The 23,275-nt window shown below is 50.6% G+C and overlaps 4 protein-coding genes across 21 annotated transcripts in view; 2 read left to right on the forward strand and 2 right to left on the reverse strand.

Annotated features, from left to right (window-relative positions):
- The first annotated feature begins 141 nt into the window (after window positions 1-141).
- JOSD1 (Josephin domain containing 1) lies at window positions 142-11,060 on the forward strand. Of its 4 annotated transcripts, XM_072869099.1 has the most exons (6): window positions 1,150-1,215; window positions 1,643-1,861; window positions 2,097-2,452; window positions 6,802-6,930; window positions 7,047-7,241; window positions 8,636-11,060. In XM_072869099.1, the coding sequence occupies exons 3-6, from the start codon at window positions 2,268-2,270 to the stop codon at window positions 8,733-8,735; spliced, it is 609 nt and encodes a 202-aa protein (XP_072725200.1). In that variant the 5' UTR covers window positions 1,150-1,215; window positions 1,643-1,861; window positions 2,097-2,267; the 3' UTR covers window positions 8,736-11,060. The 4 variants fall into 4 exon arrangements, with proteins under 4 accessions (XP_072725180.1, XP_072725190.1, XP_072725200.1 ...); XM_072869079.1 differs by lacking the exon at window positions 1,150-1,215 and adding an exon at window positions 142-430 and having other exon boundaries at window positions 1,643-2,452; XM_072869089.1 differs by lacking the exon at window positions 1,150-1,215 and adding an exon at window positions 639-658 and having other exon boundaries at window positions 1,643-2,452.
- Window positions 11,061-11,330: 270 nt separating this feature from the next.
- TOMM22 (translocase of outer mitochondrial membrane 22) lies at window positions 11,331-13,387 on the reverse strand. The gene is made up of 4 exons (XM_072869219.1): window positions 13,252-13,387; window positions 13,023-13,141; window positions 12,546-12,663; window positions 11,331-12,096 (listed from the first exon to the last, which is right to left on the reverse strand). The coding sequence occupies exons 1-4, from the start codon at window positions 13,357-13,359 to the stop codon at window positions 12,022-12,024; spliced, it is 420 nt and encodes a 139-aa protein (XP_072725320.1). The 5' UTR covers window positions 13,360-13,387; the 3' UTR covers window positions 11,331-12,021.
- On the reverse strand, window positions 12,638-17,031 carry CBY1 (chibby 1, beta catenin antagonist). Its single transcript, XM_072869234.1, has 6 exons — window positions 16,755-17,031; window positions 15,817-16,083; window positions 15,239-15,344; window positions 15,039-15,154; window positions 13,252-14,228; window positions 12,638-12,663 (listed from the first exon to the last, which is right to left on the reverse strand). Exons 2-5 carry the CDS (start codon window positions 15,892-15,894, stop codon window positions 14,148-14,150), a joined length of 381 nt encoding a protein of 126 aa, XP_072725335.1. The 5' UTR covers window positions 15,895-16,083; window positions 16,755-17,031; the 3' UTR covers window positions 12,638-12,663; window positions 13,252-14,147.
- The window catches only part of DMC1 (DNA meiotic recombinase 1), a 33,940-nt gene continuing 27,028 nt past the window's right edge, over window positions 16,364-23,275 (forward strand). For 7 of the 15 annotated variants that reach the window (XR_012043696.1, XR_012043694.1, XM_072869115.1 and 4 more), the window contains exons 1-8: window positions 16,740-16,806; window positions 17,296-17,488; window positions 17,981-18,110; window positions 19,228-19,328; window positions 20,242-20,624; window positions 21,113-21,186; window positions 22,175-22,291; window positions 23,083-23,118. The gene's annotated coding sequence lies outside the window, so the exon portion shown is untranslated. Of the gene's footprint in view, window positions 16,663-16,710; window positions 16,807-17,295; window positions 17,489-17,980; window positions 18,204-19,227; window positions 19,329-20,241; window positions 20,625-21,061; window positions 21,187-22,174; window positions 22,292-23,082; window positions 23,119-23,275 lie in introns of those variants that run through there. The other 8 variants (XM_072869135.1, XM_072869125.1, XM_072869143.1 and 5 more) reach the window with 8 other exon arrangements.

Below are 23,275 nucleotides of genomic sequence, written 5' to 3' on the forward strand. Positions count from 1 at the left end.
CGCCCTGATGGGTGGGTGCTCTCTCGGGCTGGCCAATGAGAAAGAGGAGATTTTTCACGGACAGTTGTGTAAGCCAATGGAACGGGGAGGGAGCGCGCCGGGTGTACCTTCAAGCCGCGGGCCCGGCTGTCCCGGCTGGGCGCTCCCCTGAAGCGTCGGGCGTCGCCGAGCAGCCCGGGCATCGCGGTCCCGGCGTGCCGGCGGCTCTCACGCCTTGCTCAGGAAGCCGCCAGCTCCCGGGGTCGGTTGGGGGTCGCAAAGGGGCCCGCCGCCCCCTCAGGCCTCCTGACAGAAAGCCCCTCCGCCGCCCCGCCTGCTCGCCAATGGAGCCCACGGTACTCAGGGCCGTGAGGGGCAGGCCCGCGGGGGCCGCCGGCAGGACGCCAGCGCCAAGGAGAAAATCCCGCCCGCTGATGGGCTTTGCGGGCTGGTAGGTGACCCCGAAGCGGCGGGCAGGCCGGCGGGGAAGCTGTCCGTCCTGTTCCTCCGCCGGGTCACGCACCCGCTCCCCAGCCGCCACAAGCTCCAGCTTGGCACAAACGAAGCCGGGGAGGATTTATGTTTATTCACCAGGCGGTAAACCACTTCACTTGTCCCGGCGTATTTATCGCAGCGTGAGACTCGACGCTCTTATTAATTAAGCAGGCGAGAAGAGAAGGCAAGGGAAATTGACGCTCAGGGAAATTAACTCGCCTAAGGTTATGCAGCAAGTTAGCCCCAGGGCCGGGAACGAACCCCGCCTGCCGCAAGCTGCGCGCCGGGGCATCCCCCCGCCAAGCCCTGCCCGCGCCCCGGCAGCAAACCCAGCCGGCTGCCTGCCCCTCTCCGGGCACGAAGCCCACAAGCTGCCCCGCGACCCACGGCCGCGCTGCGCTTCTGGCTCCCGGGACGTTTCGGGGGCGAACCGAAAAGCTGGCTGCCGTGCTGAGGCGGGCACCGGCTCCGCTGCGGTCCCGGGGGGGCGGGAGCGCCCGCCCCGCCGCCGCCGCCGCCCCTCGCACCTCTCCCCCCCCCGGCCGCCCCGCGCCGCCCGCTGACGTCAGGGGGCGGGGGCGCGCGCGCGACGTCGGCGCGTGCGGGGCGGGCCGCGGGGCACGCGCGGCGCGGGGGGAGGGGGTCACGGGGCGGAGGGGGGGGTGTACGAGCGGAGCGAGCGGGGCCTGGTGCGCATGCGCGGGCGGCTGTCGGTGTGGGGCGGCCGGGGCCGAGGAGCGGGTGAGGCGGCGGCGGGGCCCAGCGGCTCCTTTCCCGTCCCTCCTGAGGGGAAGGGCGGGCGTCTCGGCCCGGCAGCGAGCCCCGAGGGGCGCGGAGGCTGCCTAGGCGGGGGTTGGGGGCGGTTAGGCGGGGGGGGGGCCGCTCCTCAGGGCGGGGGGGGGGCGGGGCTGCCGGGGGGCTGTGGGGCTGGGCCTTGGCCTTGGCCTTGGCCTTGTGCTTGGCTGTGGGAAGCGGCTGCCGCCCGGGTTGTTGTTGTTGGTGGTGGTGGTGGTTGTTGTGCGAGCGCGGGGTGGGGAGGGCCGGGGTGGGAAGGTGCGAGGCAGGCCTTGGGGCTGGTCCCGCCTGCTGCCTGCCTTCCCCTCGCTCCCACGGGCTTTGTGCTGTCTCTTCTCATTGCTAATGGAGACTTCCCTTTGTCGGAGTGCAGGGTGACTTGTGAGGAATTGCCTTCCCCGGAGCCTGGACCTGGGTTTTTTTGTGGCCTAGCAAGAAGCGGTTTCCTTTCCCAAGCTGTTGGCATCTTCTTGCCAGAATTCAGTCATTCCCGAAGGAGTGGAGGAATGCAGCTGATAAGTCCTTAACCACCCTGTGCTCCCATAGGCAGCACCAGAAGCTGGCTTCATCTTCTCCACTTTGGCACTTTGGGGTGGGCCTCTCTTTGTTACCTGCTCTGGGTACCTTTTTAGTGGCACTATAGACCAAAGGAGATGGAAGAAAAGGAGCGATGTGATAAATTCCAGCTGGTACCTTAAGACTAAGGGGATTCATATCTTTTGACATTTTTTTTTTTCCTGTGGGGGGAGGGAAGTATTACATTTTATGGGGTATGGGAGGAGGGAGCAAAAATATGTTGCAGATCTTTATGTGGTTTTTAAAACCAGCCATCAGAGGCAATTACTGAATAAACTGAAGCACAAGAGGAGGGTTTGTGAGCTGGGAGCAGCGCTAGCCTGCAAAAGAAAGGGGCAGTGGGCTGCTGTTGTGACTGTGGAGGAAGAAACTCCAGCCTCCTTCATTTCTCACCACCTACTCTCCATCCACCCTACGCAAAAATGAGTTGCGTGCCATGGAAAGGTGACAAGACCAAATCGGAATCACCAGAGCCACCCCAGCTACCGCCACTGCATATTTACCATGAGAAGCAGCGTAGGGAGCTGTGTGCCCTCCATGCCCTCAACAATGTCTTCCAGGACAGCAACGCCTTCACTAGGGAAACCCTGCAGGAGATTTTTCAGAGGTAGGATACTCTCTGCACTGGCGTTAGCTTCCCAATGTCCTCTATTGCTCAGAGGAATTTTCCTATCTTATTTTGGGGGAAAAATAGAGCAAAGGAGGGGTTCAGAGTATGCTTTGAACTGAATGTAGCTTCTTTTTTAAATTCTCCCCCTCCTTTTTTTCCCCCCCTCTTTCCATGCAGAAATTCTCTCTTTTTACTTGTTTCTTAACCTATTCTGGCTGCCAGTTTTGGGTCCCAGGGCTTTATTGCAGATGCTGTCATGTGGTTGGACTGCTGTCTTCTCCCCCACCCACCTTAATGCATCTTCTACCTGTCTTCCATGTTTTTGCCCCTGCCTCGCGTAGGTATGTTATTTTGATGTTAATAATGGATTTTGGGATTGCCTTGGGAGAGTGAAGGCAGCAGGAATGACAAATGGGTCATCATAAAAACTCCTTGATTTAGTACTGCAACACTTCTAAGTTTTTTGGAAATTAGGAGCTTTGCCAAATGAGTGACTTCTTATTCAAGTGGTTAAGTGAAGTTCTTAAAATATTATGTTTTTTTTTCCATGCAGCAAGACCCTGTGTACTCTGTCAAACTGGATTTAATTTCAGTAGCTAGATCCCCATTTTATTTGGCATTGATAAATGTTTCCCAGCAGCTTCAGATAATGAATAAAAGTGTTTTTGAGTTTTACTGGGATAAATGTGAATTATTAATGTGGCTTGTACAATAGCTCATATTTTGCTCAATGTTTATTTTATGCTGTTTCGACACTTTGTGGAAATTCTCCTGTGTGCCTTTGAAAATCCTGGTGACCTTTCATTGATGAAGCTAAGTAATCAAATAGGAAAAGGGGTCTCCTCTGATACTCAATCTGCAGATGTTGTGAACGTTGCATAAGTTATGCTTGAATACCAGCAGTTGACAGCATCTTGTGTTTGTGACGGGTAGGGAATCACGCTTCGTGGCAGCGGTTACGCAGGTACTGCTGGACAAGGCAGTGGTGGTACCCTGTGCTGATGAGCAGGGAGCTGTGTGCCTGTTGCTGCTGTCCTGAAAATCGGTAGATTTATGGAACTGGTGCTTGATGCATCAAACACATGCCTGTGTGTGGCAAAATAAGTGTGGTGATGGACAACAGCAAATACTAGATTGAAATGCTATTTACGATAGCGTTGTAAATAAAATTCCTGTTGGTGAAGTGGAGCTGGTCCACGGCAGGCTCAAGGCGCTCTTTGTCCAGTGTAAAGACGCTATGGTTTTGTTCCAGAGCAGCAATTGTCAGAATCTTAATCACAGATGGATTGCTATTGGCCTGAAGCAAACAAAGGCAGTTCCTGTGGTAGAAGGAGTGTGATGATCTAATTAGTTGGCTTTCATTGGGTTTGGTGAGAGAGAGTTAGTGTGCAGCATGAAACCTTTCAGAAAGAGCTGGGATGTTAACCTTGTCAGACCTCTTGCCCTAGATGGAGAATTTGTCTTTGATTCCAAGCTGGTATTGTTCCATCCTAATATGGAAGAACCATATTCATCCATATTTTGATGAATATGGATCAGATATTTTGATTCAGACCCATGGAAGTATGGAAATAGATTGATTCAGCCCCATGGAAGTATCGAAATATATGTGGAAATTCCTCTCAGAAATGGATGAGCTATAAGCTATGCATAAGGATTGCCCCTACATTTGCATCTCTGTTGGGTTACTACTCATGTCTAGCTCTTTGACTTGCCGTTAAGAAGTGTGGGTTTAGTTGCCCTTTATACATCACTTTTCTGTATGTCTTTCCTGTGTCTAGTCATATTCTGTGTGTTGATGACTCTGATAAAGGACTGATTAATATTTTTAATAAGCTACAAAAATGTTGCGAGGTGTGATTTTTAAACCCGGTGTTGACAAGGTAACGAAATCACAAAAAAGCTTAAGCTTTCTGTAGCTTTTACCACATCCCTTGAAGAATGATTGAACTATGTTGCTTAATCATGTTTCCCTTTTGCTGCATCCCATTGCATAAGGCCAGCGTAGTCTGATGATTATCACCTAAGCGTATGCTAAAACTTGGTCCAAGCTCCCCTCTGATTTTGTAGTCCTTCCTCTCTTCTTTCTTCTAGCACAAGAAATACCTTTCTGATGTTCCTCTGGCTTTTGTTGCAGGAAGTAAGATTGTGTGTTCCAAATGTTGCATGGAGATACAAACAAAATCTCTTCGCTTCACTGCAGTCTGAGTATTGAGACCTGATTAGGAAGGACAACTGTGTACTGGAATCTTGGAGCCCATTGTGTTAAGACAACATGTGGATGAAAGTTTCTGACTTAGAAAGCTCAGGAGGATTATTACCTTTATTTCTGTCCAACTTTGTCAGTCTTCCTCAGCTTAATGTCTAGATTAAAAAAATTAACTTTGGGGAGGCAACTTAAATCCTTGTCTAATTAGAATCCTTCAGCTGATGATTATGGACCCTATTTAGGTGTGTCTGAGTAGAGACGTTGAGGTGATTCTTGGTGAAAGTTTGCTCACAGGTACCAGTTCTTTCAGTATGTCACCTCTTTTGGTCTCTTTGTCTCATTTCTGGGGTCTGAAAGTTACGGGAAGGAACAAAGATCAGCTCTCAGATGAGCTTGTCTCTGGAAAACGGTGCCACCAGAGGGTGCCTGTGCAACCCAAAGGGCTCTGTTAATTGGAAGGCTTTCTGAGCTTGCTAGCACTTGTGGGAGTTAATAGGTTGAAGCAATGATCTTGAGGAATTAGTTGTAGCCAAGTGATCTTGCTTTATGGAGACGCTGGAAGATCTGTGACAAGCTACAGTAGCATCCCTGTGATTAGTAAAATGCAGCAGAGCTTTGGAGACTGGAAACCATGATTCTCTGAAAATGTCACTGCCTCGCTCAGAAATGCCCAGTGGTGGGTATTAATAGCTGTTCCGATTACCACGTTGTTTCGGGCTCTTCTCTCTTCTGTAGTTAAGTCACTTCCCAGGCTGTTCTGCTGCAGTGTGCTCCACTGCAAGAAAACTCACAGCTGATGCAAAAAGGTACCTGTCTGTAGCCTCTCTAGCCTTGGTTGGTCTGAAACTCCCTACTCAATCCACTGCTTTCTTCTTCTTGTCAAATGCCTTATGTTGTCAGGGGAGGAATGCAGAAAGGCTGAGGGGTTTTCACTGGACGAAATATGCCTGCAGAACTTGCACCGTGCTAAAGGCTGAGCAAAAAAACGTGCAGGAACATCAGGAGTTTTGGGGGATGGAGTTGACATGAGGGAGAGGTGGGTGAAACATGAGTATTTGGATGATATGAAACATCTGAATGTTGTGCCAGCAGAGCTAATGGACTCCTTGCCAATCAAAGGAGCAACTTATCACAACAGAATTGATCTCAGGCTTGACTTCCTTTGGTTTGGCATGAAAACCTTGCTGTTCTCTGCTCCCAGTTTCCCCCCTTCTGCTTGCTCTTCTAGCTGCTGAAGCCCGTCTGTTACCTTCCTAATAATTCACCCCCTTGTTTCCCCTTCTTACAAAATTTCTTAGGGGGGAAAAAACATAAAACATTAAAAGTGTCTAACTGGGGGTTTTTTGCCATGTCTTTCCATGTTTTATGCCTTGCGTCATTATCTGCATTTGTGCAAAGGCTGTCATATTTTTGCGTGTAACATGATGGACTGTGATTCTGGATTTTAGATGCTATAGTAATGCAAGTGATGTCTAGGCAAGCTTATGGATTAAAGCTGAAGAGATTTGTTTGCAACAAGGTTAGCTGTTTAGTTACCTACAGCAACAGATATTTCTTTATCATATAGCAACGGCAATGCTTTGGAAAGCTCCCAAACCCAAATATCTTCATAGCTTTTTGTCTGAATACTTCTTTCATTTACTGGGGGGGTGGGGGAGAACAACCTTTTCTGCAGCCAACCCGCCCTGCCTCTTGTTATCTCATACAGTCTTCAAGACTGGTGTTGACTGTTGAACTCTTCAAATTGTGATAGCTGTTGTTCTAAATGTCAAACTGGCATTTACTCCAACCATGAATTGAGGAAAAAATAATTGACGCATCCTTCAGAAGTACCAGTTCAAGGCGGGGGGGGGAGCTTCCTGCTTTGTGGTCTCTTTCGCATCAAAGCTAGGATCTTTGGAGGCTTTGTACATCAAAGTTATTCTTATGGCATTATTTAGCCCTCTCAGCCCCTTTGTTGAGTGGTAAGGGGGAACAGAATACCATCGTAGAATAGTTTGGGTTGGAAGGGACCTTTTTGTGTTTAAACACAAAACCCCTGAAAATGGGCTTCAAGTTATACTGCAGGTAGCTCCTTCCAACTGTGGGTATAGGTTCTCCAGGTGCCTGCTAGAGCAGTCTCCTGTTCTGTTTACAGGCTGTCTCCCAACACCATGGTGACGCCCCACAAGAAGAGCATGCTGGGAAACGGAAACTATGATGTGAATGTGATCATGGCAGCGCTTCAGACCAAAGGCTATGAGGCGGTTTGGTGGGACAAGCGCAGGTACTGAGAATTCGTGTAATTCTGGAGATGGCTGCTGTTCATAAAAACAAGAAAGAGATGAAGTTAAAGTATGAGAATATAATCTTATTGCTGTCTTGTTTTCTGCACTCTTTTAGGGATGTTAACGTCATTGCCCTGTCTAACGTGATGGGCTTCATCATGAATCTGCCTTCCAGCCTTTGCTGGGGCCCTTTGAAGCTCCCCCTCAAGCGACAGCACTGGATCTGTGTCCGGGAGGTGGGAGGCACCTACTACAACCTTGACTCCAAACTCAAGGTGCCCGAGTGGATTGGAGGTGAAAGTGAGCTCAGGTAGGATTTCTTGTATCCTGTTCCTCCTCAAATCCTTCCCTGTTGGATGTGGGGAATCTGTCCTTAAACAGTAAGCGGTTGAAACATTCATGGTTGAACTTCAATAGCAAAGATTTGAGAGTAATAACCCCCACTTAGATTTATTCCCCATTTGTGTGAAGCTAGGAAAATGCTTTTGCCAGTGGTGATCTCTGTGAGCTCAGGAGAGCCCAACTTAGTCTCCTACATGGCTGGCTCTGCCACTAGTGCTGAAGGTAGAGGCCAAGTCTGGTATCAGTGACACCTGCAACAAGACATGCTGTGCCTCCCCCTCTCCTCAAATGTGAGAGTATCAGCATTCCTTTGCCTCTTTGGTAGCGATCTGTGCGTGTTCCCAACAAAAGGCTTTCCAGATTAGAAGTGCAGCCTTATTCCTGACAGCAATGAAAGTTGCTTGCTAGGAGTCACCTGCCTATGTAAGCGTGCGCTGTGCTTCTGGCTTGACTCCCCTCTTCAATCTTAACACAGGATGGTTGGTGTAATTTGACTGTACAGTCTCATGTGCTCTTAGTTGCCATTCAGCTTCCTCTCCATCCTGTTGCAAAGCCTACTAGCAGCTTTGCTGCCTCAGCTAGACTTGTTCTGAGGGAGGGATTGCACACGAGCAGTATTTGCAGAGCCTACCATGCCGTTAAAGTCTTGGTAAAGTGAATGTCAGCCTTTTGTGAACTTCTGGGATAAAGTAACACAGTTCTGGAACTGCTGTGCAGGGCTTCTGGTGGATTTTATCCTGGGTGTGCTGTTCTTCAGCAATAACTAAGGGCTTCCTATATAGGGAATTCTGGAAATCCGGGCTGAAAGATATCAGGGAAAACATTGACTTGACTTTCACAGTTGTTGGAGATAATTCAAATTTGGTATTAGAAAAAGCTTATGGGCAGAAAGGGGCTGCAGAACCATGTCAAATGACCAGGCGGTACGCTGCTCCTACAGCCTGTGATGAGGACATCCAAATGGTGGGGTTTTTTCCCCGCAAGTATTCCAGATTTGTTGGGACTATTTTAAAATGCAGTGGGATTCTTGATCTCGGAGAACTGAAGAAATTGAACTTGGTTTTAATTCTATTTTTGCCACCTTGGAAAATTGGAAAGTGATATCTATATAGACCTCTCTGCTGAGGTTAAGATCATGCTCATCTGATTCTGCAATAACTTGCTGGGTTAGAGGTGTGTTGAATCTCATGGGGCAAGTTTAATATTTGGGCTTTTTTTTTGTCAGAAAATAACTAAAGACAGTGTCTGTGGGTTTCCCATCCATTTCTTGTCATGTTTGCAGAGTTAGTTGTGTTTAGTTGTTGTAGAAGACAATGAAGTTCTACATTCAGTAGTGCTTATTTCTGCTTCTCTTTACGATAGGAAATTTTTGAAACACCAGCTGAGAGGAAAGAACTGTGAACTCCTGCTGGTGGTGCCAGAGGAGGTGGAAGCACATCAGAGCTGGAGAGCTGATGTGTGACCTGGACCGACTCTGTCCTCCCACTACAGCTCTTCCCCTTTTACTGAACTCCCGACGTCCTGAAACCTGGATAGCGGGTGCCCTGACTCTTCTCATCTGGAACTTCCTTTGTTAGGCTCTTCTCTTCCTTCCTTGGTGCAATAGGGTGACGGCGTATGACATTGTGGGGGTGGGGAAGAGTTGAGGGCAGAGTGGAGGAAACTGGAAGCCAATCACTTTAATTGCAAAGGCAGATGAGCTGCGTGCCCTTCAGCTAGCTAGAAGGCGTTGCGCTCTTTAAAACTGGGCTTTGGGGCTAGGGTGTCTGGAAGCCTCTGGCCTCCCTTTCCCCACATTGGTCAAGGCCGTGTGTGGTGGGACACTGCTCCCTCCGGGGCTTGCTGGGGAGCAGCAGGGGCCAAGCACACCACCGCCTCTTCACGAGTCTCTCCCTCCAAAACAAGTCAAAACAAGTCGTCGTGAAGATGTTTGCAATTCCTAAGGGTCTCTCAGGATGCTCTCAAACACTAGGAATGGTACGGTGCTCAGCACGACCCTCTGCTTCTTAGGGATGGTTTGTGCCAGGAATGAGAAAACAATAATAAAACCAGTGTCATCTTTCAAGAAATTCTTCAGGTAGCTAGAGGATTCTTCCCCAGTGTCTCCAGGGGTTTATGTGTGTGGTTGAGCGGTTGTTCGGCAGCATGTGGCTGGCTAAGGCGACGTGGAAACAGCAAGCACAGGCTAATTGAGGAGTATAAAGTTTCTGGACTGGAGAGAGGCCATAGTCTGCTTGGGTTTCTTTGTGCTATGTTGGGGTTTTTTTTCTTTTTAATATCTATTTTGGTTTTCTGCATGGTCACCCAGTAGTTTAGGGACTGCTCGGAGAGAGGAATAAAACTGAAGGGGTTTTGAGAGGAATTCATTCCCTTTTATTTTCCTCTTTCCAGAGTCTAGCCCACAGTCACAAATGTCATGCGAAACGTCCCAGAAAGAGGTAAAGTTACAAAGCAAATATTGGCTGAGGAGGGAAGCCTTTATAATAGTTTTTGCCCTTTTTGTAGTTACTAGCTGATAATGTGGGAGAGGCAGAGGGTCCACCAGAGCCCTTGGGCGTTAGAGAGACCCTGGCCTGGTAGTTGAACCAATCTCTCATAGCGTTGGCTGACAAACATTCCGTTAACGGACGAATTGCTTTTTCCTCCCCTCCGTTCCATGGGGAAGAGTGACTAGACATGGAGATGCTAAGAGGAATCTCCACCGGCTGTTTCCCGGTCACCTGGGTGAGCTGTAGCTCAGTCATGCCTTCCACAGCAGGAGGAAGAAACGCTGAATTTGGAACAGACTTTGTTGCACTTAGCTCTTCCTGGCTGAGCTGCCGTTTGCTTCCCTCCTTTATGCATGGGATGTCTCAGTTAAACAGCAGTCTCTGGGACGTGACGGAGCTTGAAGGATCCCACTCCATCATGCAGGAAAGTCTTACTACTGGTGTTGGAGCTTGCAAAAGGAGAGGGGTTTGTAACTACCTTTTCTCAGTTATTTTTATCTTGAGAGCTCTGCAAAGCACGAGTGGGTGTTTGGAGCTGAGAGACCACCATATTCGCACCTTCCTAACAGAACAGAGGCCATGTGGTGACAGGATGGTGGTGTTCACCGACCCCCGGACATCTGGCAAGCACCATTTTGCTGTCTTTGGAGCACAGCCTCCCGCAGTCAAGGGCAAATGGCTCTTACGTTTTAAAGACCCAACGTTTCTATAAAAAGTCCTATTTCGTAACACATTCCACTGACCAATACCAGCTGGCAGAGTTTTTAAACACTTTACAGGCAGGATGCGCAGCCTGCAGGCGTTCTGCTTGTGACTTGAAGCCATTTCTTCAAGAGGGGAAAAAATAAATCTCAACAGCAACATTTTCTACGCTGATTAAAGTCGCACTTTGGAGAAACCCCCTTTGCATGGAAACTGCAAGCCAACAGATCAGTGCACAATATGCAAAGATGTTTTAAAATATTTTGGGGCTACTTTCCTCTCCTTGTATGTCAGCACCTTTCCCGTGGGGGGGAAACTGTGTGATCCAGCTGCTCAGGTAAAGGGAAAGTGTACGATCACACCCCCGTGGGAGGCGAGGCTGCTGTGCCTGAGAGGGTGGGCGAGCTGGTCCAGTCCCACCGCTTGGGAGTGGGGAAGCCCGTGTTTGTTTTCTTGCTTGTTTGGTTTTGTTAGAGCCTTGTCTTGGGTTTGTTTACAGAGATGTATTTTGTTTAACCAAATATTAAAAATGGAAAAAAAAAATTTCCATATAAATGTCCTATCACTTCTGTACGTTCAACTGAATTGTTCTGTAACAAAGTATGTAAAGGAAAAATAAATTTTTTTTTTCTTTGGTTATAAAACTGCAACCTTTTTGAGAGTTAAGAGCCTTGAAAGTCAGTCACTGGTGCTGAGGCAGAATTGCCTCTGAGAACTCCCTTAAGCCAAGCAAAGCTTTCAGCCACCCAAAGGTGACAAAGCCATGTCTGTCCCTTCCCCTGTGGCCATGCCAGGCATGAAACGGAAGGGCCTCTACCTGCAAAGCCACCCACAGCTCTGAAAGAACTGAGCCTCCCTAAAGGACATCTATTAAAACCACACTGCTCAGGTTGGATTTATTTAATATTCAATACAAAAAAATACGCAGCCAATATCTGAAGTTCTACTTTATGAGGCAGAGGATCAGCGCAGATGTGATAGATAGTCTTGAACGTGGCCTGCTGCTCCCTCCATACTTGCACACTCACACAAAGTTGCACTGAAAGTATTTTTGCACACACACCTTCCCGGAGGGCGTTTCCCACAGGGTACGGCTACCTGCACCCCTCCTTCCTTTGCTTCACCTCCTGGGAAAGTCACTCCTCCTCCTGTCATCGGGGTCCTTTGGCTCCGAGTCAGCCAGGAAAGGATTTGTTTTGTTTGGCTGCCACCTTTCGAAGCCTGATTTGTGCCCCGGGGTGGTTCTGTGGGGGGCAAGGAGGCTGGAAGAGGAACTCCCCCAGTTCAAGTCTTTGTAACTGGTTACGGCGTACTGATTGAATAAAAGGAAAGACTCACGACTTCTACGGGGGGGATGCAGACAGGAGCCGTCATCAGGTCCAGAGAGGAGGCTTCCCCCCTCATCATGAACAGGTCAATGTCCCAAAGGAGAACCAAAAATAAAAACAAACAAACGAAAAAAAAAAAAAAATGCCCTGACCCAACAAATCAACAGTTCAGTATATCATAATCTCAAGGTCTTCCCACATGATACGAATCCAACGCAGCTCCCGCAAATCAGATTTTCCCAGACAAGGGAGGCAGGGCCCCTGGCATTCCCCCTGAGAGCCCCGTGTTGGGTCCGAGGAGGATCTGGAAGGAAAACGTTCAGTTGAGGGGCTGCAAGGACACAGGGCGGCCGCCACGCGCTGCCCTCCCCTCCTGCAGCTACTCAGCGGGATGCCGAAGGTACCGGCAGCATTTTGCAATATCGGTTCCTCCCCTGCTGTGACAAGCAAGGTTAATGCTTGACCACACCAACTGCAAGGGGGGCGGGTTTGGACCTTGCTGCATATTTCCGCCCAGCGAAAGCCAGGTTGTGTTTGCCGGAGTTTGCCGCCAGCCTGTTACTGGGAATCGGCAAGATGGTCCCACTGGAAAATCCAACCAGAGCATCTGGTGGGATGAATGAGGCCACAACGTCTAACAAACCGCACCCTGTTCCCTAAGCTCCTTCGACAGCTGGTAGCCGGGAGGAGGTGCAGGCACCCCGAGCTGCCTCTGAAGGGCCAGCAGAGAGGGCCGGGGTGTTCCCGCCTCACCTGTCGCTGCTGCAGCTGCTGCTGTTGCTCCATCTGCAGTTTTTCAGTTTCAAAGACGACAGGAAGAACCAGAATCATGAAGGAGGTGGTCCCAATCCACAGAGCTGCTCTGGAGAATCTAGGCAGGAGAAAGCACATTAGGAATAAGAAACGGTTCCTTAGCCGCTTCCTACAGGCACTAGGCTTCTCCCGGCTTTCCTCCCTCTGCCTCAGCCGGCAGCCTGCCCCGATTCCACCCCCGCGCCCCGAGGCGGCCCGTCCGCAGCACCTTCCCCCCGCCCTCCCCACCCGGCTTTGCCCACGCCGCCGAGAAACAAAGGCCGCGGCCCTGCCGCTCCCTGCCCGCCCCGCGCTGCGCCGCGCCGTTAGCGGCCAAAGCCGCAGCAGGAGCCGGCGGAGCCGCCCTGCACCCACCGGGCGGCCCGCAGGACCCGCTCCCGAGGGACTCCCGCCCGGCCCGGCCCGGCGCTCCCTCACCTGTACATCTTCTGCGCTACCGTCAGCGAGAGGTCGAAGGTGGCTCCGGCCGCCGAGCGGACGCTCTCGGGGAACATCTCCGTCAGCCCCCACAGCCGCTCCGCCAGCGTCTCGTCCAGCTGCGGGCGGCACGCACCGCGTCAGGCCCGCCCCGGCCCTGCGACCCGCCGGGGTCACCCCGCCCGCCTCGACCCGGCCCGGCCCGCCCCGCCGCCGGCCGCTCCGCTACCTCCTCGTCGTCGTCCTCCTCCTCCAGCTCGTCCTCCAGCTCCTCGGCCTTGCCCGAGCCGCCCTTGGGCAGCAGCTCCTCCGGGGACAGGGACGCAGCGGCAGCCATCACCACCAGCCAGGGACGGAGGGGGCGGCGAGCCAGCGGAAGCGGAACGGCGGCCAGAGCGCCGCCGGAAGCGGGGCCGTCCTCCCGCCGCCCGGGCCTGGGGGAGGCAGCGGCCCCTGGCGGCAGGGAGGAGCGCCGGCCGCCTCCCTCCGCGGGGCGCCCCCGGGCCGCCCGCCGTCCCCGGTCCCCGTCGCGGTTCCCGCCGGCCCCCCCCAGCTCGCAGCACGCCCCTTTACGTAACAAACACCCGTGGAATCCGGTTTTAAGTGTACATTTTTATGTAGAGTATGCAAAACCTCGAGAACGAGCAACCCCAGCACCCTGCTCGCCAAAGGCAAGCGGTGAAACTCGTACGAGCCCCCCGGGGCACGGACCGGCGGGGCGGGGGTCTCCCTGCGGGTTTAAGCCCAGAAAGCAGGGAGGGGCCCAGCCGGAGGTGGATCTTCTCCACCGCCCGTTGTCAGGCTGCCTTAGGAAAGAGCGTACCAAGCGCTGGGCTGCTGCGAGGACGCGTAGCGAGGCAAAGCGCTCTGAGGAAAAACGTGAGCGTTAATTAACAGTGTCGCAGCGTGACTCGTCGGGGTGCCGAACCAGGCCTTACGCGGTACCTGCAGCACCACACAAAACTGGAGGCACCTTGTTACTCGCGGTCCCATGGAACGAAGCACCTACACGCAGTCCCAACACAGCTAGGAGCCCCAAGCCAGCCCCGGCGTCCCGCGTGCCGGTGGGGCCAAGAGTCCAAGCCAGCCTCCTCGCTCCCCCGTCCTCCAGCCACTTCCTCTCCTTCACTTCCTCCTCCGGCTGTGGTTCTTCAGTTCCTCCAGCTCCTTCTCCATCAGGTGGGACTCGGCCGTGGTCTCGGAGAGCTGCAACGCAGAGCGAACAACGACAAGGGTGAGCGACTCCTCCAACCTCCAGCCTGGGCTACGGCTGCGGGGCTAACAGCGGATCTGCGACCTCACGGTCTGTCGCGTCCCTCGGACAGGCGTGGCAGGACGTGAAAGCCCCTTTGAGGGATCAGAGATCGCTCTCCTGCTGGAGAAACACCTTGTGTCGCGGCAGCGCACGCAGCGAGACATTTGTGCCTCGGCAGCTTTTCCGATTTCACAGCACAACCTTTCCAGAGATGTCGCCGAGATTTACGGCCACAGGCCAGCACCCGCGCAAGGGAATTTGTTCCTGTTTGAGCAAGAGGGAAGCGAGAATACACACGTATTCTATTGCACTGAAAACACCTCGAGATTTTAAGCGTGAAAGCTGTGATCTCTGGGTAAGGTTGAATTTTGGTTTATTTAGGGCTTGGGAATTCTTTCATCCATAGGTTTACACACAGAATAGATGTCACACCGCCTGTCACAGCAGATGGAAGCTTTAATCTTCTGTGACCAGAAAGGGTGGCTATAGCTTGGTGTCACAGCTAGGGAAGAGGCCAGAGGGGAAAGAAAATGGCGCGCTCCATGCAGAAAGGGAAAGAGGAGACACGACACTTGCAGGGCTGCTCACAGAGGAGATCAGGCTTTACTCCCACAGTCACTTTGCCGTTAAAGTTGTCTTGCATAGCAGGGTAAAGCAGAAAGAGCGGGGTGCAGCGAGAACGGCCTCCTTTGGTGGTCCCAGCACCCTTCGCTTGGGCATTTCCGCTGCTACGGGCAGGTGACAGTGCGGCAAAGACTCACCATGTCCAGCAGAATATCCACTTTCAGCCGAAGGAGGTTGTTTTCTTCCTCTAGCTGCTGGTTTCGTTTGCGCAAGCGCTGCATTTCCCTGCGATCCCCCGTGAAGCTTCCTGATTCTGGAAGGAAAGAAAGAGGTCAAAATACGGATTGTCAGCCAACCGCGGCTACTTCAGATCAAAGCACGCTGAGCTGCACTCTACCTGCCACCCACTGGCCGTTTTCAAACTTGAGGCTCTGGCCAGTGAGGTTCATGGTGGGGATGCCGTACTCCAGGCCCAGCTCAACCTCACGGGTTGATCTATCCAGCTGCAGGGAGAAGATGACACTCAGCCTTTTACAGAAATCCAAAGCCAGGCCCTGCTCTCCCATTTCTTAGCAACTGGCATTCCAATGGAAGATGCTGGTCCGACTGTCTCTAGAGCCTGAAACCCTACTTTTAGTCATGTACTGCTGCAGCAGAGGACCGGCTCCTCTCACCACTGTGCCTGCACTGCCTCCCGCTCAAACTTGTATTCATCTCCCTGGGCTTAGAGACTATTGGTGAGAAGCTTTAGATGAAACAGTTCTGGGCTGCGGGTGGGGTGATGATGATCCTACCCTGAGCTATTCCATTTTTACCTTCCTATCTGGTCACCGGTGATCACAAACAGTGCCACACTGCAGGAGGAGAGAGGCACAGTGGGGAGCACTCGTCAGGGTTACGGCGCTCGCAGGAGCCACCCACCCCATGCCACCGAGCAAGCATTCCTGCAGGCACGCCACGGGTGCCGGGACTCACCAGGTGCAGGTTGGAGAGCGAGGCGCATTTCCTGGGGGGGGTCTTCTTCGGGCTGAAGGTGTTCCCGAAGAGAGGCATCGCGCGCTGCTGGCTGGGCGTACGGGAGCCCCTGACGGCCTCGCACTGCTCCCCGAGCAGGAGGGACGCGGCCGGTCCGAGGCCGTAGGCCAGCAGCAGCGACACGACGAGACGGCCGTGTCAGCGGGGATGGGGTTTCCTCTGGCGGCCTGTTTTCCAGCACTTCCACTGACGTTACCCGGTTTCCCCCTAAAACCAGACCCGTTCTCCTCACGCAGTGCACCCCCGCCCTTCAGAAGGGGTTAAATGGTGGGGGGGGCCTGGCCCACCCGCCGCCGCCCTGACAGGACCGCGCCCCTCCCCGCCGGCACGCGGCTCCCCTCGCACCTCCGCCGCCACGTGACCGAACCGGGGCGGGAGGGGGGAGGCGAACGGCGCCTTACGTGTCCGCCCCTTACGTGTCGTCATCCCCCCCCAGCACCACCGTAAGCGGAAGCGAGGCCCCCCCGCCCTCACCTGCGCCCGGCGCCGCCGCCCCCTCCTCTCGCGCCCCCCGCTCGGCCACCACCCCCCCGCGCAGGCGCACTCGGCAGCTATCCCCAGCGCCACGCGGCCCAGCACCGGGGGGGGGGGGAGCACGGGCCGTACCACCCAGCGGGAACGCTGAGAAGGGAGCGGAGAAGAGGGGAGCATTATTCCCCGCACGGGCCGCCACCGGGATAGTCCCTCGTCCCGTTTTCCCTCCCGGCATCTCACTGGCGAAAACAGCGGGCTCGGCGAGGGCCGAGCAGATGAGAATCACCCCTCCACACCCCCCGCCCCTGAGTGGTAGGGTCAGCCCCGCGGTGCGGGGGCGGCTAGCCCAGGCTGTTCCATCGGGGTTCGCCTTAATTACGGGGGGGGAGGGGGATGAAGAGCACCTCTCCGGCGATCCGCTCCTGCTGCCGGTGCTCCCCGTCCGTCAGCGCGCCGGTGGGCTCAGCTGCTGCTGCCGCGTGCCCCGGGAGCGGTTTGCGGCCGTTGCGTTGCCATAGCGACGGCGGGGCTCCGCCGCTCCTCCCCGCGGCGGCCCTCAGGCCTGGGCGGCGGGACGGGGCTCACGGCCGTGCCTGGGCGGCAGCTGCCGCGGGGAGTATGGCCGCAGGGGATGCTCCGGCGCGGCCGCCTCGGGAGCGAGGGAGGGGAGGGAGGCCGCGCCGGAGGGTCTGGCTGACGGGCCTCCGGGTGTTCTCGGCGGCCTCTTGCCGTCCCGGCTCGGCGCCCCGCTCCGGCCCCCGAGCCTCCCCTCGGACCCGCTGGCTGTGGTGTAGAGGGGGGAGCATGGAGGAGCCGCTGCTGTGGGGATGGGGCTCTTCTCATGGTCGGGCTGCATCAAAATTGTGATGGTCTGCCCGCTGATTCCTTACACGCTCTCTGAAATGCTTGAATTGGTTGGAAGACTTTTTTTAACTGCTTTTGCAGATAAACAATGAAACGCCATTAGGCAGAGAATCCCTCCCTACTTGGGAACGTGGGAGAAGAAGCGGAGAAGGTCGGGGGTCCTGGACTCCCCGAGTTCAGGGAATGATGGGTTAGAAGTTGGAGGGAGAAGAGCAGGCAGTTCTTTAATAAGCTGTTCTCCGAAGCAGTCACAGTGTCCTGATTTTCTGTGCAGGTTACAAACTCCTCCCTTCTCAGCACTTGGTGGGATAAATTTAGTTTTATTGTGTTACTTGCTGGCTTGTATTCCATGGGAGGTGGCTTTCGTAGTTGGTTTGGATAATAATTTGAATGAACAGCAGGGGTATGTAGCATATATCACCAATACCTTTTATATTGCAGAGGCAAAATACCACTCCTTTTCAAAAATTTAAAATAATTCTCCAATCTGTTAGAACTTAGTGATCTGAAATCACTCGCTTCATTGTTAGAAAAGCTTCTGTTGAGGATGTTGTGAGGCTTTCCTGAAAATTTTAGATTAATGAGATATTAGGATGCTGACTTTACTTAAAGGGGAACAGTAAAGAAAAGGAAAAAAAGGGGGGGAGGGGCAGATAAACAGAAGTGCCAGGAAAGAGAGGATAAAATAAGAGAATTGCCAACCTTTTAATTTGGTTTGTACATGTATTAACACTCCACAAAAAAGTTCTTTGTCTTTCATTCCCAGAGTGCTTAATTGGCATACTGCCTGAAGTGAACCAGAAAATTGCTCACTTGGAATGAAAATTGGGAAGATACCAACCCAGTGACTATAGACAAGAAGAATCTCTGGTGCTGCAGTATCTTCTGGTAGTCCAGTTAAGCAATATCTGATTCTTCCGGGGTGCGTGCTGTAAAAACAGTGTCCTTCTGACCCTGTGAACTGGAGTCTGTGCACTGGAAATTAAGTGGTTGGTTTGTTTTTTTTTTTTTTATAAGAGAAGGGATTACAGTGGGAGGGGGGGGGAACCACCACCCTTAAAAGTAGAACAAAACCTTGCAGATCGGAGCAAGGGCTTTGTGAAGTAGTTGTGGCTCCTGTCAGCATTTAACATTCATATGTGTGTGTGCACATATGTTGGATAAGAAAGATGAAAAGAAGGACCAGAAGTGAAATGAAGGCAAGAACCTTGGAAGAAAAGCTGAGAGAATCTAGAATTACAATTTTGAACTGAAAAAAACCTGTAGCTAACCTAGGGCTATGCTAAGAGTCATAGACCGTACAGGATAGCGAGGAACTGAGCTCTTAACACTCGCTTTAATTTTTTTTTTAGTTGTTAAATGCACTGAAAAATGTTGAGTTTCCAAACACATACTCAGACCTGAAGAGCTCCAGATGAGAAAAGCATCTCCCCGAGATGCTCAAAGACAAAGGCACATATGTTTCCTTTAATAAATACTTCAGGGGTTTGTTATTGAGGGGGGAAAAACAGGCATTAAGAAGCTCTGGTCAGGACAAGCCTCGCCAGTAACACAGGGCTGGTAATGTTCACCTTCCTAGAAGAAACCTGTATGTTTCAGCACAGTTTGTGTGCTTGAGCTCTCCTTGTGCTAAGCGGGGTGAGTATTGTAGTAATACATTATAATTATTGTAAAACTAAACTATCCAGGGTCTCACAGTGATTCTCTGACAGAGAGAATCTCCGACAGCCTCTTCCTCCGAGGCAGAGACTCGGAAAAAGCCAGGCAGCCCATCCCCTCCACCTTGGCATGCGAGGCGAATGCGTACTTCGGTGTGCCTGATTGCTGTGTCCACGGATGATAATATGTACGTGAATAGTTTCACAGTTGGCAGGGCTTGTGAATGAGAGTTCAGAAAGCTTCTCCAGAAGTTTGAGAGCAAGAGAAGGAGGTTCAGGGTCTGGTTTTCGGTGTGATTTGCTTCAGGAGTCTTTCTTCCTTTGCATGGTTTTACTAAATTTCCTTTCTTCCCAGACTCCATTTCCTCGGAAAATGCTGTGGAATGTCCTTGCTGCACCAACCTCCCAGGCTACTCTGGCAGTAGCTTTTGGTGGTTATTTTTCCACTTACATCAGGTAGATATTGAGACGAGAGCCGACCATTGCTGTTTCTAGGATTGCCTCTCAATATGTTGCATTGTTCTCCTGCCAGCGGGTAGCTTGACATATGATTTTAAGTTATGTTAAAAGCATTTCGGTGTAGCACTGTGCATCCTTCTGTGCCTGTCACTTTGTGGGGAAGCAAACACCTAGCGCACTCTCTCTCCCAGCACAATAACTAGAGATATCGCTTAGGATCTGCAAAAGCTCATTAACTGCTGAGGAACCTGCATATTGCAGTCATTGTGTAAGGAAACTGCGTATCTTTTTATGAAGACATCTTTGGGAACACTGGTGGAAAGCTGAGAGAGTGACAGGACGAAAGATAGGGCTGTAGCACATGACAGTGTGGAAATTTTGGAATAGACCCAAGCTGTTCTTGGTAGCCTAATCTGGAGCATCTTCTTTGGCTTTTTCAGTTCACAAGCAATACAGAATCTATAGCTTAGATGGTCTCAGAGCTGCTTTTAACTCCTTAGTGTTTCTCTTGCCTTTTTTCATATGCACTGTGGGATTATTATTGTTCTCTCTTATATCAATAATTACAGGGAAACCCCACTGACTGGTGAATGCAGTAGACTTACTCCAGGCTTACTCTGATGTCAAAGAGAATATTTACTGTAATTATTGCTGCCTGAAACTTGCTATGTTAATGCGCTAAGTGGGCTAAATGAAACTGAGTTTAAAACCTACAAAATATTTTTTTTTTTTGCATAGTGAAATTAATTCCATGCCTAATTAATTTCTTCAGCAGTGAGAATTCCTGTTGCCTCAGTGCTCTGCAGTTAATTATGTCCCTTTTAGTACCTAGATATTAGAATAAATATCTCGCCTATATTGACAAAGCAAATGCATCTTTTTCTCTATTTGTTTCTTCTTTTCGTTACAGCCAACTCAAGAGATGGAAGAACAGCTGTTTCACCGCATTGCAAAGAATTATCCTTTCCTCCTGCTTGACTGTCACAGATTCCACCACCAGGAGGCCCTCATTAAAGTGCTTATAGCTAGGCAAGAGCAGTGAAATGAGATGGAGAAATCCATCCCCACAAGAGTAATCTGAAATTAATACTTACCCTATAAATAGAGATTTTCAGAGTGCTGTGCAGGCATCTATTAATTGATTCTTGCAGGAATCCTAATATCCAATCATCAGTTGTACTGTAACTTTTGAGGATACTGGTGTGTCATGGGTGGTGTCCCTGCACTGAATCACCAAGCGATAGCCAGGAAAGTTCATGCCTCTGTCTTCTGGATAGGAAAGCTCTTAATAACGTAAGTAAAACAATAAAATGGGGTAATGCACGGTTTTGATTTCTAGTCATTCACGTCTGCCCTCTTCTTTCACCCAGGGAATATGCCATCACCTAATTCACCTCTGCCTTCTCTCTTATTTGCTTATTCCTGGGTTCTTAATTTTCTTTCACTTTTCACAGCAGGCTTTTATTGTCTCCTAAAAGTTCTAAATATCTGCACTAACAGTTTGTCTGATTGTTCTCTTTTGCTAACATGACCTTCTTTAAAGAAAGGGGGAAGGAGAAATGTTTCATCCTTTTTTTGCCAAATTGTGCAGTTCTTAATTACTGGCTCTTCAAAGCTGCAGTCATTCCTTTGGCTGAAATGTAGACTTTGTTATTCAAAAGAACAGTGTGTCTGTGATATCTTAACTAAAAAGTATATAGAGTTATCGTTTTTCTTTCCTTAAATTGTAGATTTTGCTCTTCACTGCTGACTCAAGCCTTGTATATCTGCTTCTGTTCCAGTTTCCCAATATCATGTTTCGGTACTGATGAGTCCAAGACACAGCTTTGCAATGCAATTTCACAGTGGACGATAGGTGAGAGTGGCTTTGCCCCTGTCAGGAAATGCGGCTTGTGCAAGCTGTAGGCTGAAAATTGAGTTGTCCTTTGTCTTTCAAACTCAGTTTCTGCCCTCCTTCCCTGAATTCACACATAGACATTCTACACGTTTACATTTGTTTACCTGAGCCTTTCTTATATGTACTAACGTGTAAAACGCATCTTCTGCTCTAAGAAGCAGAAAAAGTGTATGTGAAGTCGTGATGATGTATACAAAGTTCCCAGGCCTCTGAAGAGGTTTTCCAGTCATTGTTCACCATTCTGGCTACACTGTTCAGCTGAAGGAGTTTAAGCAAATATACAGGCAGTTCTACCGCTCACATGGTCTGGATAGAATCCATTGCTTCCTGACGGAGTTGGCCACGAGGCTGCCCTTGGTGACCGGGAGACCGAAGGTTCAGGGGACACGTGCAGGCCACACAGCAGTGAAAGCTTCTGTTAAGCTCTATTTCATTCTGTTCCTATTACCTGGCTACTCCTTGCTTGCTTCCATGTCCGTCTTTTCATTCTTCTCTTTGTCTCTTACCATCACAGCCATCTGTTTCTGTGGGTCAGTTAAGATATCCTTTCCAGGAAATGGTGAAATATTAAACCTCCAGTCTGTAGATTCCTGATGAGCAGATGCAGGGAGGCTATACCAGGGAAAGGATCACTCTGTATGGGTCGGTTTCTTATGGTCTGTTGTAAGCCTCCACAGCTGGCAGCTGCTGGAGACAAGATGTTAGGCCTTCAGGCTGAGCTACTGTGGTGTTTATACGGAGGGCAAACAGGGCCTGCATTCTAAACCCCCTTCTAAGCTTATTTTATCTCATGCCTTAGATGCTTTGTCCATACAAACAAGTGATACTGCACCATGAGAAAATGTGAAGCTTAGTGTGTATAGCACACTATGAAGATGCGAGAAAAGTGCCAAGTATTCTTTTCTCTTCCATGTTCTTTCACTGTTCCTTCTTTCTCTCCACTTAGGCATGCTACCAGTCCCAAGAAGCAGCACTAACTGGGACTATTCCCATTTGGAACCAGAAAAATTAAAGATGAACAATCTGCTGTCACCAAAGGGAGAGGAGTTATAAGAACACTGATGTAAGCAGTTTTCCCTAGTCCCTCCTAATCTAAATAGGAGTTTTGTATCCAAACTGGGTGGCCATTTTCCTCCCCAGGATGCCTTGATCTACAGGTCTTACTCTATACCGATTCTTTGTGTTAGAGAGGTATGCCTGTGGATGGCCTTTTACCAAAGCAAAAACTGGGAATAATGTGGGCTTCAGATGATGTCGTGTCTGCAGTGGCATGAGAATGGACTGTGTGGCCCAAAAAGTCCTTTCCAGTCCTGGGTATCTGCTTGCAAGCTCATATGCAGATGAGGTAGCTTTTCAGGCTTTTGGGGAATGCAGATGACTGCTCACCAATGGCCTGAACTAGCCTGAGGTAAAAGCTATTCAGGGACAGGCAGGAGATTTAGAATCCATTCCTCTGAGACTTGTGAAGGCCAGGTACTGTAGTGCAGTAAACGGGAGATCTGGTTGTTTTGTTTTGTTTTCCTGTCTTAATTTTTTGTTGTTCCCTGGGGTAGCAAGGGATGCAAATATGAGACATACTAGGACCAGGTAGAAGGTGGTCTTGATAGCTCAACAGTTGTTGTATAAATACCTGGATGGTGTCAGCTGGATGGTTCAGCAGCAGTAAAGCGGGATCTTCATTGGCTCACAAGGGAAAGACAAATTTTGAAATTTTGAAAATACAAATTTTGCATTTGCATTGAATGCCCAAGCAAAATGAGCCGTATGGAGGGTGCTCTCTCTGCATAAACTTGGTTCTAAGTCTTGGATTCTAAACTTATGAGCTGTGTTTTTCATTCTGCCTCCCTTTCCCAGATTCCTTCAAGATGACAAGCAGTCCAGTGAAGACTGGTAAGCACTCTGTACAAGAATGTGAGATAAAATGTTCACAAAGATGTGTGGCCAGCAAGTGGATGTGTCACAGAAGCTAAGGCTTTCATTAAAATTATCCATTGCTGACCTCTTCATCTTGTTCCTATTACTGACAAGTTTGTTGGTTTGGAGGTTT

This window comes from Ciconia boyciana, chromosome 1 (assembly GCF_034638445.1).
Source record: "Ciconia boyciana chromosome 1, ASM3463844v1, whole genome shotgun sequence".
Lineage (NCBI taxonomy): Eukaryota > Metazoa > Chordata > Aves > Ciconiiformes > Ciconiidae > Ciconia > Ciconia boyciana.

What these genes read in the sequence shown, in the direction of transcription:
- JOSD1 (XM_072869079.1), top strand. Translation starts at nt 2,268, where the DNA reads ATGAGTTGCGTGCCATGGAAAGGTGACAAGACCAAATCGGAATCACCA. An exon ending in CTGCAGGAGATTTTTCAGAG is followed by an intron (nt 2,453 to 6,801) that starts GTAGGATACTCT and finishes TTCTGTTTACAG; the next exon opens with GCTGTCTCCCAACACCATGG. An exon ending in GTTTGGTGGGACAAGCGCAG is followed by an intron (nt 6,931 to 7,046) that starts GTACTGAGAATT and finishes GCACTCTTTTAG; the next exon opens with GGATGTTAACGTCATTGCCC.
- TOMM22 (XM_072869219.1), bottom strand. Translation starts at nt 13,359, where the DNA reads ATGGCTGCCGCTGCGTCCCTGTCCCCGGAGGAGCTGCTGCCCAAGGGC. An exon ending in AGGAGGACGACGACGAGGAG is followed by an intron (nt 13,142 to 13,251) that starts GTAGCGGAGCGG and finishes TGCCGCCCGCAG; the next exon opens with CTGGACGAGACGCTGGCGGA. An exon ending in AGCAGCTGCAGCAGCGACAG is followed by an intron (nt 12,097 to 12,545) that starts GTGAGGCGGGAA and finishes TTTTCCTTCCAG; the next exon opens with ATCCTCCTCGGACCCAACAC.
- CBY1 (XM_072869234.1), bottom strand. Translation starts at nt 15,894, where the DNA reads ATGCCTCTCTTCGGGAACACCTTCAGCCCGAAGAAGACCCCCCCCAGG. An exon ending in CGCTCTCCAACCTGCACCTG is followed by an intron (nt 15,345 to 15,816) that starts GTGAGTCCCGGC and finishes TTCTCCCTGCAG; the next exon opens with CTGGATAGATCAACCCGTGA. An exon ending in TGGATATTCTGCTGGACATG is followed by an intron (nt 14,229 to 15,038) that starts GTGAGTCTTTGC and finishes TCTGCGTTGCAG; the next exon opens with CTCTCCGAGACCACGGCCGA.